The 15,381-nt window shown below is 45.0% G+C and overlaps 1 protein-coding gene across 1 annotated transcript in view; it reads left to right on the plus strand.

The window, feature by feature from the left end:
* LOC306943085 (nuclear receptor coactivator 2-like) overlaps nt 1-15,381 on the plus strand; it is a gene marked incomplete at its 5' end in the record, with an annotated part of 29,851 nt that extends 14,470 nt beyond the window's left edge. Inside the window, 13 exons of the mRNA XM_079529288.1 lie at nt 965-1,291; nt 3,476-3,737; nt 7,013-7,210; nt 7,609-7,785; nt 7,931-8,039; nt 8,193-8,361; nt 8,976-9,242; nt 9,845-9,916; nt 11,124-11,343; nt 11,936-12,125; nt 13,236-13,473; nt 13,832-13,906; nt 15,203-15,381. Of these exons, the coding sequence (XP_079385414.1) occupies nt 965-1,291; nt 3,476-3,737; nt 7,013-7,210; nt 7,609-7,785; nt 7,931-8,039; nt 8,193-8,361; nt 8,976-9,242; nt 9,845-9,916; nt 11,124-11,343; nt 11,936-12,125; nt 13,236-13,473; nt 13,832-13,906; nt 15,203-15,214 (2,316 nt within the window). The 3' untranslated portion in view covers nt 15,215-15,381. The remainder of the gene's footprint in view (nt 1-964; nt 1,292-3,475; nt 3,738-7,012; nt 7,211-7,608; nt 7,786-7,930; nt 8,040-8,192; nt 8,362-8,975; nt 9,243-9,844; nt 9,917-11,123; nt 11,344-11,935; nt 12,126-13,235; nt 13,474-13,831; nt 13,907-15,202) is intronic.

Raw genomic sequence — 15,381 nt, forward strand, 5'->3', positions numbered from 1 at the left:
AATAAAAAAACTAAAACATGAATTGACACAACACTGACAAACAAGTCTATGAAGCCATCTATGAAATAGTTTAATCTGCAACACAATTGTATACAATGTGTAGTGGTAGTCCCTGCTTAATTTCTCTCTCCATGGCCTTAAAGGCGTAGTGAAATGAAAAATAAGTTTTTCACACTTTTAGACCATATCCGTGGTCATCATATGGGCATACCTAACAATGGATGCCAAAACAAATCGCATTTCGGTGTGTTTTTATATCAAAAGTCAATTTTTAATGACTTCCTGAAAACGGAAATGTGCTGCGTGATGACGTGTAGAGATACAAATCGATAAAAGCCAATAAAAATGAAGCTCACCAGTTTAATTCCCATGCTTCCTGATTCCTCCTCCACAGCTACACAACTACTCCATTTTTAATCCAATTCAAGATGACATCCAGACAGTGTATTACTTGTTTTAAACTTAATCATCACGCTAAAATATGTATATAGGTTGTGTACAGGTTAGAAATAATCCGCTGTCACTTTTGTTTACAAACGAAATTCACGTGCAGGAAGTCACAGATCTGCATATATGGAGCCGGCCAGCACCTCAAACCCTTAGATGTTCTGACATTCCATATGTTGATCCCTCCCCAACCGTCCTTCCTGTTCTGACATTTCATATGTTGATCTGACCTCATCAAACCCTGTACAATTAAGACAGGCTCCATATATGGCCAGTACAGAATTCATTCCATATGTTGATCTGACCCCCCATGCCAAAGCGCCAGCGCTTGCCCAGCAGTCTGCCGTCTGCAGTCACCCAGGCATGGTATAAATATATGGAAATTACTTCAGAATGTTCAGAAAAGGTGCATCCATGCACTGGATCAAACTGCACAGTTGACATCACATTATTTCTTTTTAATAATTGGTTAATTTGATTAATAGTTTCACGGCTATTTATAATTCCCTCTTTAAAGGAGAAGCACAAGATTCTGCACCGGCTGCTTCAGAACAGCAGCTCGCCGGTGGAGCTCGCCAAGCTGACGGCGGAGGCAACGGGAAAGGACCCCGGCGGTCCCGACGCGCCAGGAGACAACAACAACATGGCCGCCGCTGGCGAGTCGACCCCCAGGCAGGAGGCCCCCGGGAGCCCCAAGAAGAAGGACAACGCGCTGCTGCGCTACCTCCTGGACAAGGACGACAACGGGGCCGAGGAGAAAGGCATCAAAATGGAGGCCGCTTTGAAAATGGCCACCGTGAAGACGGAGAACACAGACGATCCAGGATTCAACGTGTCCAACCAGGTGAGGGATGACATATTAGTAGTAAAGAACACTGGTTCGCTGTACGCGGTATAGAGATCAGGGACGTGGTGGGCCCATAATTCAGCCCTGGAAGTGGAGTTGCGGAGGCCCTCTAGGCGCGCGGCCCTCTAGGCGCGCGGCCCTCTAGGCGCGCGGCCGTACGAATCAAACGAAACACCGACGAATCAAGGGCGTGCGAGCGCATTTTAGGTCACTTTAGGTCCTACAGTGACCTAACAGGATGGCTGAGAGCGGCTGCTGTGCACAACATTATTATGTCACAAAGCAACATGATTATATAGGCTGTTACCTTGTTAAAAGATAATTGTGTATCTTCGAAATTAAATATATGATTTTTTTATGTATATAAAAAAAAAAGAAAAGTCCAGACCGGCCTGGACTGGACCGGCCGTTCGGGAGTTGTCCCGAATTTCTCAATGGCCAGCATGTCTCTGGGAGAGATTACACCTGTCTGCTGTATGTGGTATAGACACTGGAGAGATTACACCTGTCTGCTGTATGTGGTATAGACACTGGAGAGATTACACCTGTCTGCTGTTTGTGGTATAGACACTGGAGAGATTACACCTGTCTGCTGTATGAGGTATAGACACTGGAGAGATTACACCTGTCTGCTGTATGTGGTATAGACACTGGAGAGATTACACCTGTCTGCTGTATGTGGTATAGACACTGGAGAGATTACACCTGTCTGCTGTATGTGGTATAGACACTGGAGAGATTACACCTGTCTGCTGTATGTGGTATAGACACTGGAGAGATTACACCTGTCTGCTGTATGTGGTATAGACACTGGAGAGATTACACCTGTCTGCTGTATGTGGTATAGACACTGGAGAGATTACACCTGTCTGCTGTATGTGGTATAGACACTGGAGAGATTACACCTGTCTGCTGTATGTGGTATAGACACTGGAGAGATTACACCTGTCTGCTGTATGAGGTATAGACACTGGAGAGATTACACCTGTCTGCTGTATGAGGTATAGACACTGGAGAGATTACACCTGTCTGCTGTATGAGGTATAGACACTGGAGAGATTACACCTGTCTGCTGTATGAGGTATAGACACTGGAGAGATTACACCTGTCTGCTGTATGTGGTATAGACACTGGAGAGATTACACCTGTCTGCTGTATGAGGTATAGACACTGGAGAGATTACACCTGTCTGCTGTAGGTATAGACACTGGAGAGATTACACCTGTCTGGGATACAACTGTGTGCATGTATGCAGCCCAGGGCTGCATACATGCATAGATGGATGCATGGGGGGGGGGCGATGTCCACCCAAACATGAGTCCTGCCCACCCAACTGGTCTACTTGGTCAAAGAAGGAGAAGATAGATGGATAGATATATGAACTGGTATGATGATAGCATAGTTTTCTGTCTTTTCGGTGGTTTTGGGGGGATTTGACCCGGCTATGCAGCGCGTGCGTATATTTTGGGCCTGCCCACTGTGACACAGAAAGCATTTCTACAACAACCTCTCACTGTACTACACTGTACTACACACACTGTGTGTAGTACACTGTGTGTGTGTGTGTGTGTGTGTGTGTGTGTGTGTGTGTGTGTGTGTGTGTGTGTGTGTGTGTGTGTGCAAGCGATGCCAGGGGAGCAGAGAACATTTGTAAAAGGAGGAGGAAACAGAGAGAGACTAAAATTACAGTAGCTTGCCAACAGCAGGTCACCCTGCCACTACATTGGCACGTGTGTGTGTGTGTGTGTGTGTGTGTGTGTGTGTGTGTGTGTGTGTGTGTGCGCGCATGTCATGTGACCAGCATGCAGAGCTGAAGAGTGTGTCTTACATCACATGACCTCATTAGCGTCAGCTGGCTATTTTTAGGATACTCATCAGCCGGCCAACCAGAGAGCTCTGTTGGATGCCCCTCCCATCTGGAGACAGACAATGTTGTTATCAATTACATTATTAATCAAACTAGTTGAAAGTGTTTGGGACGTAATCAAATAATAACCTTTTTATTGATTTTTTTAAAATACTAGCAAAATAGCAGATCTACAAGCTCACGACATGCTGCATTGTGCTATTTTTTACTAAATTATTTGTAAAATAATGAAAAAGTAACCTCTCTCTCTCTCTCTCCGTCTCTCTCTCCGTCTCTCTCTCTGTCTCTCTCTCTCTGTGTATAACTGATCCCAGACCAGTGAATTAGAGGACTTCCTGGCAGACCTACAGCAGAGACAGCTGATCTCAGGTCAGTCTCGAGGAGGAGTCGCCTCCTCCTCCTCCTCTTCCTCACTCGCCCCTCCCCCGGCGGCCGGCGGCGGCGCCGACAACAAGCACAGTGTCGCCGTGGCGGATTTCCTGCACATGACCGACAGCGCCAACGGCAGTGGGAGCCCGCCCGCCGGCCACGCCCCCCAGCACAGAGCCTACCCCACCGCCAAGGGCCCGCCCACACGTAAGTCTTAGACCCCCCTCCCCCAGCACAGAGCCTACCCCACCGCCAAGGGCCCGCCCACACGTAAGTCTTAGACCCCCCTCCCCCAGCACAGAGCCTACCCCACCGCCAAGGGCCTGCCCGCTCGTAAGTCCTCCTCTGGTCACCAATAGACCCCCCCAGCACAGAGCCTACCCCACCGCCAAGGGCCCGCCCGCACGTAAGTCCTCCTCTGGTCACCAATAGACCCCCCCAGCACAGAGCCTACCCCACCGCCAAGGGCCCACCCGCACGTAAGTCCTCCTCTGGTCACCAATAGACCCCCCCCCCCCCCAGCACAGAGCCTACCCCACCGCCAAGGGCCCGCCCGCACGTAAGTCCTCCTCTGGTCACCAATAGACCCCCCCAGCACAGAGCCTACCCCACCGCCAAGGGCCCACCCGCACGTAAGTCCTCCTCTGGTCACCAATAGACCCCCCCCCCCCCCCCCCCCCCCCAGCACAGAGCCTACCCCACCGCCAAGGGCCCGCCCGCACGTAAGTCCTCCTCTAAAGGAGCACTTCACCTCTTTTCACCTACAGTCATGTTATTGGCACTGGTGGAAACTACTGTACTGTACTGTACTGTACTGTACTGTACTGTACTGTACTGTACTGTACTGTACTGTACTGTACTGTACTGTACTGTACTGTACTTAAGCAGTGTTAATTTTGTTGACTAAAGCCCTAACCACACCAAAGCGTCAAGACGGTTTTAGCGTTGTGCGTTTTGCGATGTGATATGTCTTGGTGACCCACGTTGACCCTAGTGATTCAACGCATGGAATTCAATGGCCCAAACCTCACCAAAGGGTCAAGGCGGTTTTAGCGTTAACTCCTTGCAACCGTTTGGACCCAAGGAGTTGCATGGTGACCTTTTGGTGTGGTTAGGGCATTAGACTAAAGACTAAGTTGACTAAGGTTTTTCAGAAGACTAAATAGGACTACGGCTAAATCAAAATATTGTGTTCTGTACTATTTTGTACTTGAGTATTTCCAATTTCCAATACTTTTACTTCTACTCCACTACATTTCAGAGGCAAATATTTACTTTTACTCCACTACAATTATTTAAAAACTTTTGTTTGTAGATGTTATTATTACAAAATATACAGTAACCACTTTATTTCGGCCATTGTGAGCTTGTAGATCTGCTATTTTGAAAACTTCTGAAATGGGACATTCTGCACTGAGTACTTTCTACTTTCGATACTTTAAAGATGGAGTGCCACGATTTTTGTATTTTTCCAGTTTTTCATGTGTCTATGAGATGACAGTACTTCATTAGACACCCTGGAGTCGTTTTTATGTGCAATGGAAATTGTTTTGAAGGCAAGTTGAGGCTACAATAAAGATGCCTGTCAAAATTTCTGAACATGTTTTATTGTTCCACTACATTTCATAATGTTAGGAGGGAGTTGTCTTTTCTCTTACTGTGTGACAGAATAAAAAACCTTCTTTTAAATCGTTTTTTATATTATTATTTTTTAAAGTAAAGTAACTTGAAAATAGTTACTTTCATAATTTAATAACTAGTAAAGTAACTAGTTACTTTTTTAGATAAGTAACTATAACTATAACTCTTTACTTTTTAAAAGTAACTTGAACAACACTGGCAATGGTGTATTAACTTGTACTTTGTACTTTGTACTATTTAGGGTTTCTTCCTGGAGGCTGAACCCTTGACAGTCAAACGGGCCAATGAAATAAACAGTAATATAGTGACATCACACTATCAGCCCCTCCCTAACTCCTCCCCCTTTATCATACAACTACAGCTGTGGGTGCGGCTTCAGTTCAGGTGGATCACCACCCATCACCACCCACCAGGCAAACCAGGCATACTTAATTAACTGGTGGGCGTGTCCACATAAAAGCATGATTTTAACAAATACTGTACACTTTTTGGAAAAAAGTTCTTCCTCCTTATATTATAATAATACCTGATGATCATGTTTTAGGGTGGAAAAAAATCATGGCACTCATCTTTAAGTACATTTTGTCGGTTATTATATCCATTACTTTTTTGATTAATCTAATAATCTAGAATTGTGTTTTTTGCCCAATTTATATATCACCACATCAATGCACACTAACTCAGATCTACAAACTGACAATGTGTTGGGTTGTGAGATCGACTATTTTCTGTATTTATTTATTTTTATAATCAATTAAATACATTAGTTTAATTAACTGTTGCTCTCCTAATTTTCACAACTACTCTGGTGTTTGTGTGCCCCCCCCAAAAAAGAAATTATGTTCAATATTTAGATATTTGATATCCATTTAATCAAACACCCCGGGGACTGATAATATCCTTCTAACCAATGCATCGACCTTCATTTTTCGATTAGTTATTTAATTATGTTAATATTTTACAATGTGTTATTGCATTCCTATACAAATTCAGGAAGTAGACTGGGGCAGTTTAATGTTGAACTCGAGGATGCTTGTCATTGCATAGCTGAAGACAATAACAGTGACAATGTCTGAGAACGAAGCAGACTGTGATTCGGATCAGGGGATTGTTGTTGCCTATCTTTTTGAGACGGAATACACAGAAGAAGATTTTGATAATTTGGGTGATCTCACGAGAGCGTGTCAGGAGCCGGCCGAGATTGGTATGCAGGAAGATAATGCTTTGTTCCTAATGTCATTTCATTATATAGTCTTCCAAGATTTTTCCATATAATAATGAAAATAGCAGATCTACAAGTTCACGCATTGTCAAGGTGTTGACTGTGTTGATTGAAATAGGGGAAATAACTAATAAAACTATTAAGCTCATTAGATCAGATATGGGCAAATATATAAAGGTTAATAAAGGGAGCGAAGGGCCTCACGTTGGAGTTGTTTTGTTGTTGTACAGTATATTGTGTTTTTGGGTACAGGCTTTAGTTCCGGCCTACTATTGGTCCAACTGTCATTAGACTGACAACCTACCTCAAACCCTAACCTAACCCTTGCCGCAAGCACGGAGCAACGCGTGTTCGGGAGTGACGGGTGATTTCCGCATGCCGGATCGTTTGTGTGTCGGATCTGCGTGTGCACCCCGTGCTTTTTCTTTTCATTATGTACGGAATTAGCCTATATTCCTGACTGTCAGGATGCTTTTTTTTGTCTTATGAAAACGTGATAATATATACTGTTCTTATAACATGAAAAGCTTCTTGTTATAAAAAAGAAACCCTGCAACTTATAATGTGATTTAAACAGAACATCCTGACATGGATTATGTAAATCCTGTCTTCCCAGCAGATTGTAATGGCTCCAGAATGCTCCAGGCTGGACGGGGAGGAGCAGGGCTCCCAGTCAGTGTGGCTCCCCAGCACCCTGACCCCCACCCTAACCCCAACACCCCCAGAGCCTTCCCTGCTCCACCCAGGAACCACACCCCCTACCCCATACTGCAGCAGCAAGGCTCCATGGGAAACCACAGAGGCATGGCCAATGGAGGTGTGTTTTATGAAGATAATATAATATTAAAGTTAGGTTACATCAACAATCAGCTTAAATCACAGTTAGTCACAGTTTAGCTGTGATTAATTACGTTTAAGCACCATTTCTAAATATGGCAATTGTCTCTGTATATTGTTGTGGCTGGACGGACGGATGGACAGACAATGTCCTGTTCCGCTGAATGTATAATGCATTATGACCAGCACTTACTGTATATACTGTACTTCAAAAACCTTGTTATAAGTTATGCACAATTATACACATTCATAATGATTGTTATAATGCCTTATAAATGTATTGTAATAGACTAAATCCATTATAGTTAGATTAGCTGTTGCACACCTAAACCATACTACTCTACATAAAAGCGATCCCCCATCTCTCCTCATCTCCAGGCATGCTCAGTGGGGGCCCGGTGCGGCTACCCATGCAGCAGCAGCAGGGCTGGGGTCCTCAGGGGTCCCTGATGGGCCAGGCTCTCCAGGGAGCAGGCAGGATGCAAGGGTCCAATCCTGGTGGTCTGCCTCTGAGAGGAGCCAGAGCCATGGTCAACATGAACATGATGGCTACTGGTGAGTTACTGACTTACTGGTGCTTGCGGAGGGACGGACGTACAGACAGACGGACGGACGGACGGATGGACAGACTTCTCTTAGAACATAATATACTGGTAGACTCATTACGGTTACCCTCTTTCCTTGAAATTCCATCCATCAGAGATGGAGATGGGAAACCCCGCCTACCCCCAGCAGCAACCTCCGCCCAATCAGACGGCCCCATGGCCAGACCGCATGATGGCCGTAGATCACTATGGAAACCAAAACAGGTACAGCACCACACTATTAGTGTAAAGAGCATTGAACATGAGCATGAACATTTATGTAAGATAAGCACACTTTTGTTGACGATGTGCAGTGGTGAAAAGTAAGTAGGCGTTAAGTAATTTGTGCGTGTGTGCATGCGTGTGCGTGTGCACCAGGTCTCCGTATGGCGTTCCCCAGGAGGAGGGGGTGTGCTGTGGCTCGGGACCCTCAGAGGGGCCTCCAGATGAAGGGACCCTGATGAACCAGCTGTTCTCTGTGCTCAAAGACTTTGAGGGCCTGGAGGAAATCGACAAGATGTTAGGAATACCTACACTGGCTGGACAGGTAGGAGAGAACACACACATGCACGCACGCATGCACGCACGCACGCACGCACACGCGCACGCACGCACGCACGCATGCATGCACACACACACACACACACACACACACACACACACACACACACACACACACACACACACACACACACACACACACACACACACACCGTCAAGGACCTGACAGAGAGAGAGGAGTGATTATGAATCACACCGACATTATAGGATAGATTCGCCTTACCATGTGTCTGATTGGCTCCCGGGCAGGCATAGTTTCACTGAGATTACGTTTAGGGTTATGAATGGATTAGGTTTACGCATAGTTTTGGCAACTGGGGACGATGCTTCAAAGCATGTCGTGCGAGTGCGAAATGGCGGCGGTCGGCGCTGAGCCAAAACACCAGCGGTTAGTTCGACGGTCAGGCCCCGGGTGTGGCCCTAACTTACCGTGCGGCCGCACAAGGGGAGCGCGATCGGATTGGGCAAGTCATTATAGGCAGGAAGCTTGTAGATGTGCTATTTTAGCCGCTCGACACCCTTGTACGAACTATAAAATAGGGCTTTGCCGGTTAATTAAAGAGTGTGTGTGTGTGTGTGTGTGTGTGTGTGCTCGTCCAGGTCCCAGCGTCCAACCAGGATCAGTTCTCTGGGGGCCCGCTCAAGCCCCCCATGTACAGCCAGCACTACCCCCCAGACCCCAGCTATCACCACCCACACCTCCACAGCCACAACCCCCAGGCGGGCCCCTACCCCACCGCCATGCTGAGGATGCCCGGAGGAGGAGGAGTCAGAGCGGGGATTAGACCGACAGGCCACGCCCCCGGGGTTCCGTCACAACCCAACAACCTGCGACTGCAGTTGCAGCACAGACTGCAGTCCCAGCTGGTATAATGACATGAAACAGTGTTTAGTAGAGCTACACCCATATATTGGTCAGGCCGATATATCAGCCATTATTTGGGTTTGTGTATCACTTATTTGCCTATATCTCATTTGGATGACCAGTTGAAAGACTTTTAAATCCAATGTCGGACTTTTTTTTCCGTAGTTACTGCACTTTGGCTCTGTAGGGCAGTTTAGTCAACAATGTCGGCAATTATGCAGCCTATGTTCCCTCAATTTTTAACCACTTTCAACATGGCATCCCTAATAATAATAACATAATAATGTAAGGGGAATTAAATCTCTCTTTTGTAAGTTTACAAAAGAGTGTGGATCAAGTACATACCCTTGGCCTTGGGGGACCCCGGTCAATTAAGTATTAGGGTTTAAGACTTCATTGATTGGATGTTCTCTATATAGTCTCTGTTGCCACCTAGTGGAGAGTAGTTTTTTATTTTTATGCATAATAGTACAAACATTATATTTCTTTATTAATTATTGATTGATTAAGACAATTAGAAAACAAGTTAGCATGGAAATGCATGTGTTATTCTTGATTTGAAATTACAGTATGTCTAATGTTTCATTGGCTGTTCCTCTGCCAGAACCGTCAGCCAATGGTGATGGGTGGAGTCTCCAACATGAATCTACCTCTCAGGTCTAATGTACCTAACCAGGTCAGTGTCTGTCTGTCTGTCTGTCTGTCTGTCTGTCTGTCTGTCTGTCTGTCTGTCTGTCTGTCTGTCTGTCTGTCTGTCTGTCTGTCTGTCTGTCTGTCTGTCTGTCTGTCTGTCTGTCTGTCTGTCTGTCTGTCTGTCTGTCTGTCTGTCTGTCTGTCTGTCTGTCTGTCTGTCTGTCTGTCTGTCTGTCTGTCTGTCTGTCTGTCTGTCTGTCTGTCTGTCTGTCTGTCTGTCTGTCTGTCTGTCTGTCTGTCTCTCTCTCTCTCTCTCTCTCTCTCTCTCTCTCTCTCTCTCTCTCTCTCTCTCTCTCTCTCTCTCTCTCTCTCTCTCTCTCTCTCTCTCTCTCTCTCTCTCTCTCTCTCTCTCTCTCTCTCTCTCTCTCTCTCTACAGAACACAGAAGTATATACTGAAGTGTGTGTGTGTGTGTGTGTGTGCGCGTGTGTGTGTACGTGCATGCGTCGGCGCGTGCGTGTATGTGTTCTCATGTTTGTTTTTGTTGACCACAATGTAAACATTTTGATAGCAGGTTATTTATAGAGATGTAATACTCATTGTTTACCTGTTTTCAATAAGGGCTGTGGGGGAAAAAAAGATTCATACTCGAATCGCGATTGTTTTCATAAACAATGAAAAATGTAATCCCAATTTCCATATACACCTGCCATGTTGAGGACCAACACAGGTGTTTAAATGTGTCTGCTTGGCGCAATGGCGTAGATTCGTTCTATGCCTAATTCACAGTTCTAATTCACAGCCCTAGCTTCAATGAACATCATTTTGATAGACCAGGGGGGTCCCCAGCTAAATGATAATTAAGAACCAAATGGACCCTTATGGGTCTGTAACTCTGCGAGTGTACAAATGGAACCAAACAGACCCTAACTGGTCCGTTTGGTTCCATTTTGTACACTTTCTTTGAGTTAAATTAACAGTGATTTTACAATATAAATTGGGGTCCCAGAGATAGAAAGGCCACTAAATGGGGGTCCGTAGCCTAATTCACTTCAAACCGGGGGGGCCCTTGAATTGAAAATGGCTGAAAATCACTGCTAGAGCCGTAAAAGTCTTCTCTTATGCGGGTCCTTGGCATATCTTTTCAAATGGGGGTCTGCAGTCTAATGAGTGTCATTTTGGGGGTCCTTGACATGGAAAGGTTTGGGAACCACTGTGCTAAAGGCCTACATTGTAAATGGTGTGGTGCAGGGAGCCCTCAACGCCCAGATGGTGGCTCAGCATCAGAGGGAATATCTGACCAATCACCTGCGGCAGCGCCAGCAGCAGCAGCAGCATCACGTGCACCAGCAGAGAGCTATGATGATGCGTGCCGCCGCAGCCGCGCACAACAACATGGCCGCCGGCAGCGGGCCCCGCATCCCACAGGCCAACCCACAACAGTTCCCCTACCCAGGACCCAACAGCTACGGTACTTTCACCACCATGCGCCACAGAGCTTGTAGAACGTTTGGCAACAATATAGAGACGCTAGGGTTCAAGTGGTTAAAGAAAAACATAGCGATATGAGTCAGTGGCAAGACCTACGCTGTAGAGTGCATTAACGGAAGTGCTGGAATTTGGCGGAAGTAGCAGGATTTTGGCGGAGGTACCGGAGGAAATGACGTTGGCGCTTTATAAATCTGTTTACATTCTCCGTGAATGAAACAAGTGTTGTGATTGGTCGAAAAATATCATATCCGGGGGAAATTCTGTACATCTGACGGATGTTGCGGCCCGACACTTTCAGCTATGCACTCTCTTCCTTAGGTTGTGACCAGGCTTTTCTCTTTGCAGATGAGTAAGGCTGGGCCGAGGCTAGTCAGTGGGTATCATCATCTCTTGTTCATGATATCAACTGTTAAGTAGGCTATAGTATATACAGTACATAACTGCAGACTTATAAATAGGCCTTAAAGGCCTATATATACTCTAGTTTTCGGTGATGAGCTGACCACCGAAAAGATGGTCACCTCATAAGGTGACCACTCTCTCTCTCTCTCTCTCTCTCTCCCCCCCATCAGGGATGAACCAACAGCAGCAGGTGAACCCAGGCTCAGGGTTTCCCGGTGGGGGGGGTAGTACCACCCAGATGCTCTCCCCCAGGGTGGACCAGGGACAAGGTCCCATGATGCCTCAGGGTGCGGGGGGGCAGGGAGGACCTGCGTACCAGCCTGGAACGGACCTCAATGGATGGAGTCAGAGTGGGAACAGGTTGGTGTGACCTCACTGTATGGGGCTGCAGCAACATATTTGATTTTGATTTGATTTATTTGAAAAGCAATAAAACCACATGGTTACAGCAGTTTGAAGATCATTCTAGATAGTCCTTTGAAGTCCATTGAAGTCCTCTCACAGTAAACAGATAATACGTTTAAAATACATTATAATACAACACAACACACCGTGACATGACAGTAACATATTACAGACTACAGTACATACATAAAAACAAGGGCTTCCTTATCTTTCCTAGACTAATAATCCTCTATTCTTTGAGATACACATACAGATATATAGGGGCGTGGCCGAATCCGCCATTCCTTCATGGGGTGAAACAAAGCTTACCATTTTAATTGCATTAGGGAACACATGGTTAATATTTTAATATTGCTCTTTTTATTTTTTTTTATTTTTTTTGTGTCATAGCGCAAGATTTGTCAACATTTGTGAAGTATTGTAGTGCCAAATATTCAAAATATTGAGCAATTCTGCCAAATGTGCCAACAATCATATTCTTTGTGACACACATCCGAGTTTTTGCGGGAATCCCGTGATGTTGATCCCCTTCCCCTATTTGCTCATACTAGGACATGGCATAAGTGTTGTCTTCAGATGCCATATTTTATACTTACAAAAACACACCAGGGCTTCCCAAAGCTTGAGATTCAAAAGAGACATTTGGTGATCTCCCCGAGTCCCCGCACACAGACTTAATATATAAATATGTTACAGTATGAATTGAATTCCATAAATAGTGAAAATAGCCGACCGACAAACTCAAAACCGAGCTTATAGATCTGCTATTTTCTCTGAATGTTCCCTCCAGAATTGGGAGGCTATAGTCCATGTGGTTAAAGGTATATTATATATAAGGTATATTTGGGTTCAAATGGCTCTTGAAATGAAACAAAAGGTTGACTTCACTGATACAAATGATACATGATGTCTGTCTGTCTGTCTGTCTGTCTGTCTGTCTGTCTGTCTGTCTGTCTGTCTGTCTGTCTGTCTGTCTGTCTGTCTGTCTGTCTGTCTGTCTGTCTGTCTGTCTGTCTGTCTGTCTGTCTGTCTGTCTGTCTGCGTGCGTGCATTCGTGTCCAGCAGTGTGTACTCCCAGCAGCAGTCCCAGTACTCCCAGCATCAGCAGTCCCAGCAGCCTGGATACAGCTCCCAGTCCAACGCAGCCATGCATCAACAGTCTGCATACAGCTCCCAGTCCAACGCAGCCATGTACACTGGAGCCAACAGTGTAAATGCAGGGGTCACCATGACAACCAACGGCAACATCATCAACCAAATGTCCGCTCACATCAACCCCATGGCTTCCATGACCTCTGACCCGGTGAGAGAGCTCAGTGGTTCTCAAACCTATTATTATTATTATTATTATTATTATTATTATTATTATTATTATTATTATTATTATTATTATTATTATTATTATTATTATTATGATTATTATTATTATTATTATTATTATTATTATTATTATTATTATTATTATTATTATTATTATTATTATTTAAACTAGAAGCTCTTGCTCCACGGGAAAACAATACCGGTAGGTGCGCGTCGCTGTTTGATGCTGTTGCGTAAACTGGTCCTAATGGGCAAGCGTTTTATATTAACTGTACTGTTTATATTAACATTCATTCGTTCATCCGTTCATTCATTCATTCATTGTGCTGTGTTGTCCACAGGGGGGCGACAGCGGCCTGATGCTGGAGCAGTTGGCAGGGATTGACATGTTGACTCAGGAGAATGAAGCCACATCAGTGAGTGTACATGGTCTCATCTATAATTATGTCCGTACACGTGACTTGGTCTTGTCCGTGGCAAATTTTAGATTTTATTTTTCACACGCCATTATAGTGTTCTTATTTTGATCATAAGACCCAATTACTGTATGTCAAGTCGGCAGGTTTTCTTCAGAATATTTATGACACTTTTGTACTATGGCACACTAGTCCACTAGTACTAATGGTTCTCAAATGTTTTATTTGCAAGGAACCCTTTAACTCTGACAGTGTACAAATGGAACCAAATGGACTCTACGGGTCCATTTGGTTCCATTTAAACATTCTCAGAGCAGTGGCGCCGTCAGGCGCTCAAAAGTGCGGGGACAATTTATTAAAATCTTTTTGCAGCGTTCGCTGTTTGTTTTCGTGTAGCTCCGAAGTGTAACGACCAATGGATGAGTCCTCTAACTAACTATAAGCACTAGCTGGTTAAAGACTAGATTGTAAATGTTAAAGTAATTTCCTGACTTTCTATGTAATAAGGGACATTCAAGCTCATACTCGGGAAAGTTAAGAACTTTATATATAGTCAGAATAATTATTGAACATATTATAGATAATAAATGATATGTTGGAGAAAATGATGGACCCAAACCCTAATGGACCTCTGCATGACATTATGACAATGACATTACATCGCATGTTTTCACCTTGATGAATAAAGTAATCCATATCACTCACACACCATTGAGTCCATGGAGGTTTGATGTGTTTTGTGCGTGCGACCCGTGCATACTATCGGCTTTCACTTTAACTGACGGGGAAATAGCCTAACTTTGTTCCCCCATATATTTTGCTGCAGTATTCTGATCTATTCCCTGGTCACATGCTGCAATCATTCCGAGCCCCTGCTGTTTTCACACCTACTACAGCCATCATATATTCAAAGAACGATGATTGTTGTGTAATTAGCTTGTCTGACACCTTCAGAGAGCAACTGCAGAATGGTTGTTGCAGCGAGAGGCAAGCATGCAGTCCTGACGAGTGTGCAACAAAATGGGAACGGTGTTAAGCACCGCCGGGGGAAAAAAAATAGATCAGTCATCTCCCAATAGTCCCAATATATACCCCCCCCCCTCCCCTCCGGCGCCTATATCTCAGAGTTACTGTAAGTCTGTGGCAAAAAAATAAATTGAACTAAAATGCCCACCACAAGCCAGCACGGCGATGACCCCTCGTCCCGTCCATCTCTTTCCCCATGCAGTGTCATTATAACATGTGTCTCCATCTCACACACTGGACGATCAAACTGATTGTTTCAATCCTTTGTAGAATTTCTGCTGACCCTGGTCTTTGGGTGGGACAACGGAGGACAAGCAGCCAATGAAAACACTGTCTCCAACACAGCTGACCAATCAAAAGGCATGAGGCAGCCAACGACAAGAGGCAGCCAACGAAAATACACTGGTATCAAACCCACCAGCCGATCAGGAGAAGACTGTGTGTGTGTG

The sequence above is a fragment of the Electrona antarctica genome, assembly GCF_951216825.1.
Source record: "Electrona antarctica genome assembly, chromosome: 19".
NCBI classification, from domain to species: Eukaryota; Metazoa; Chordata; class Actinopteri; order Myctophiformes; family Myctophidae; genus Electrona; species Electrona antarctica.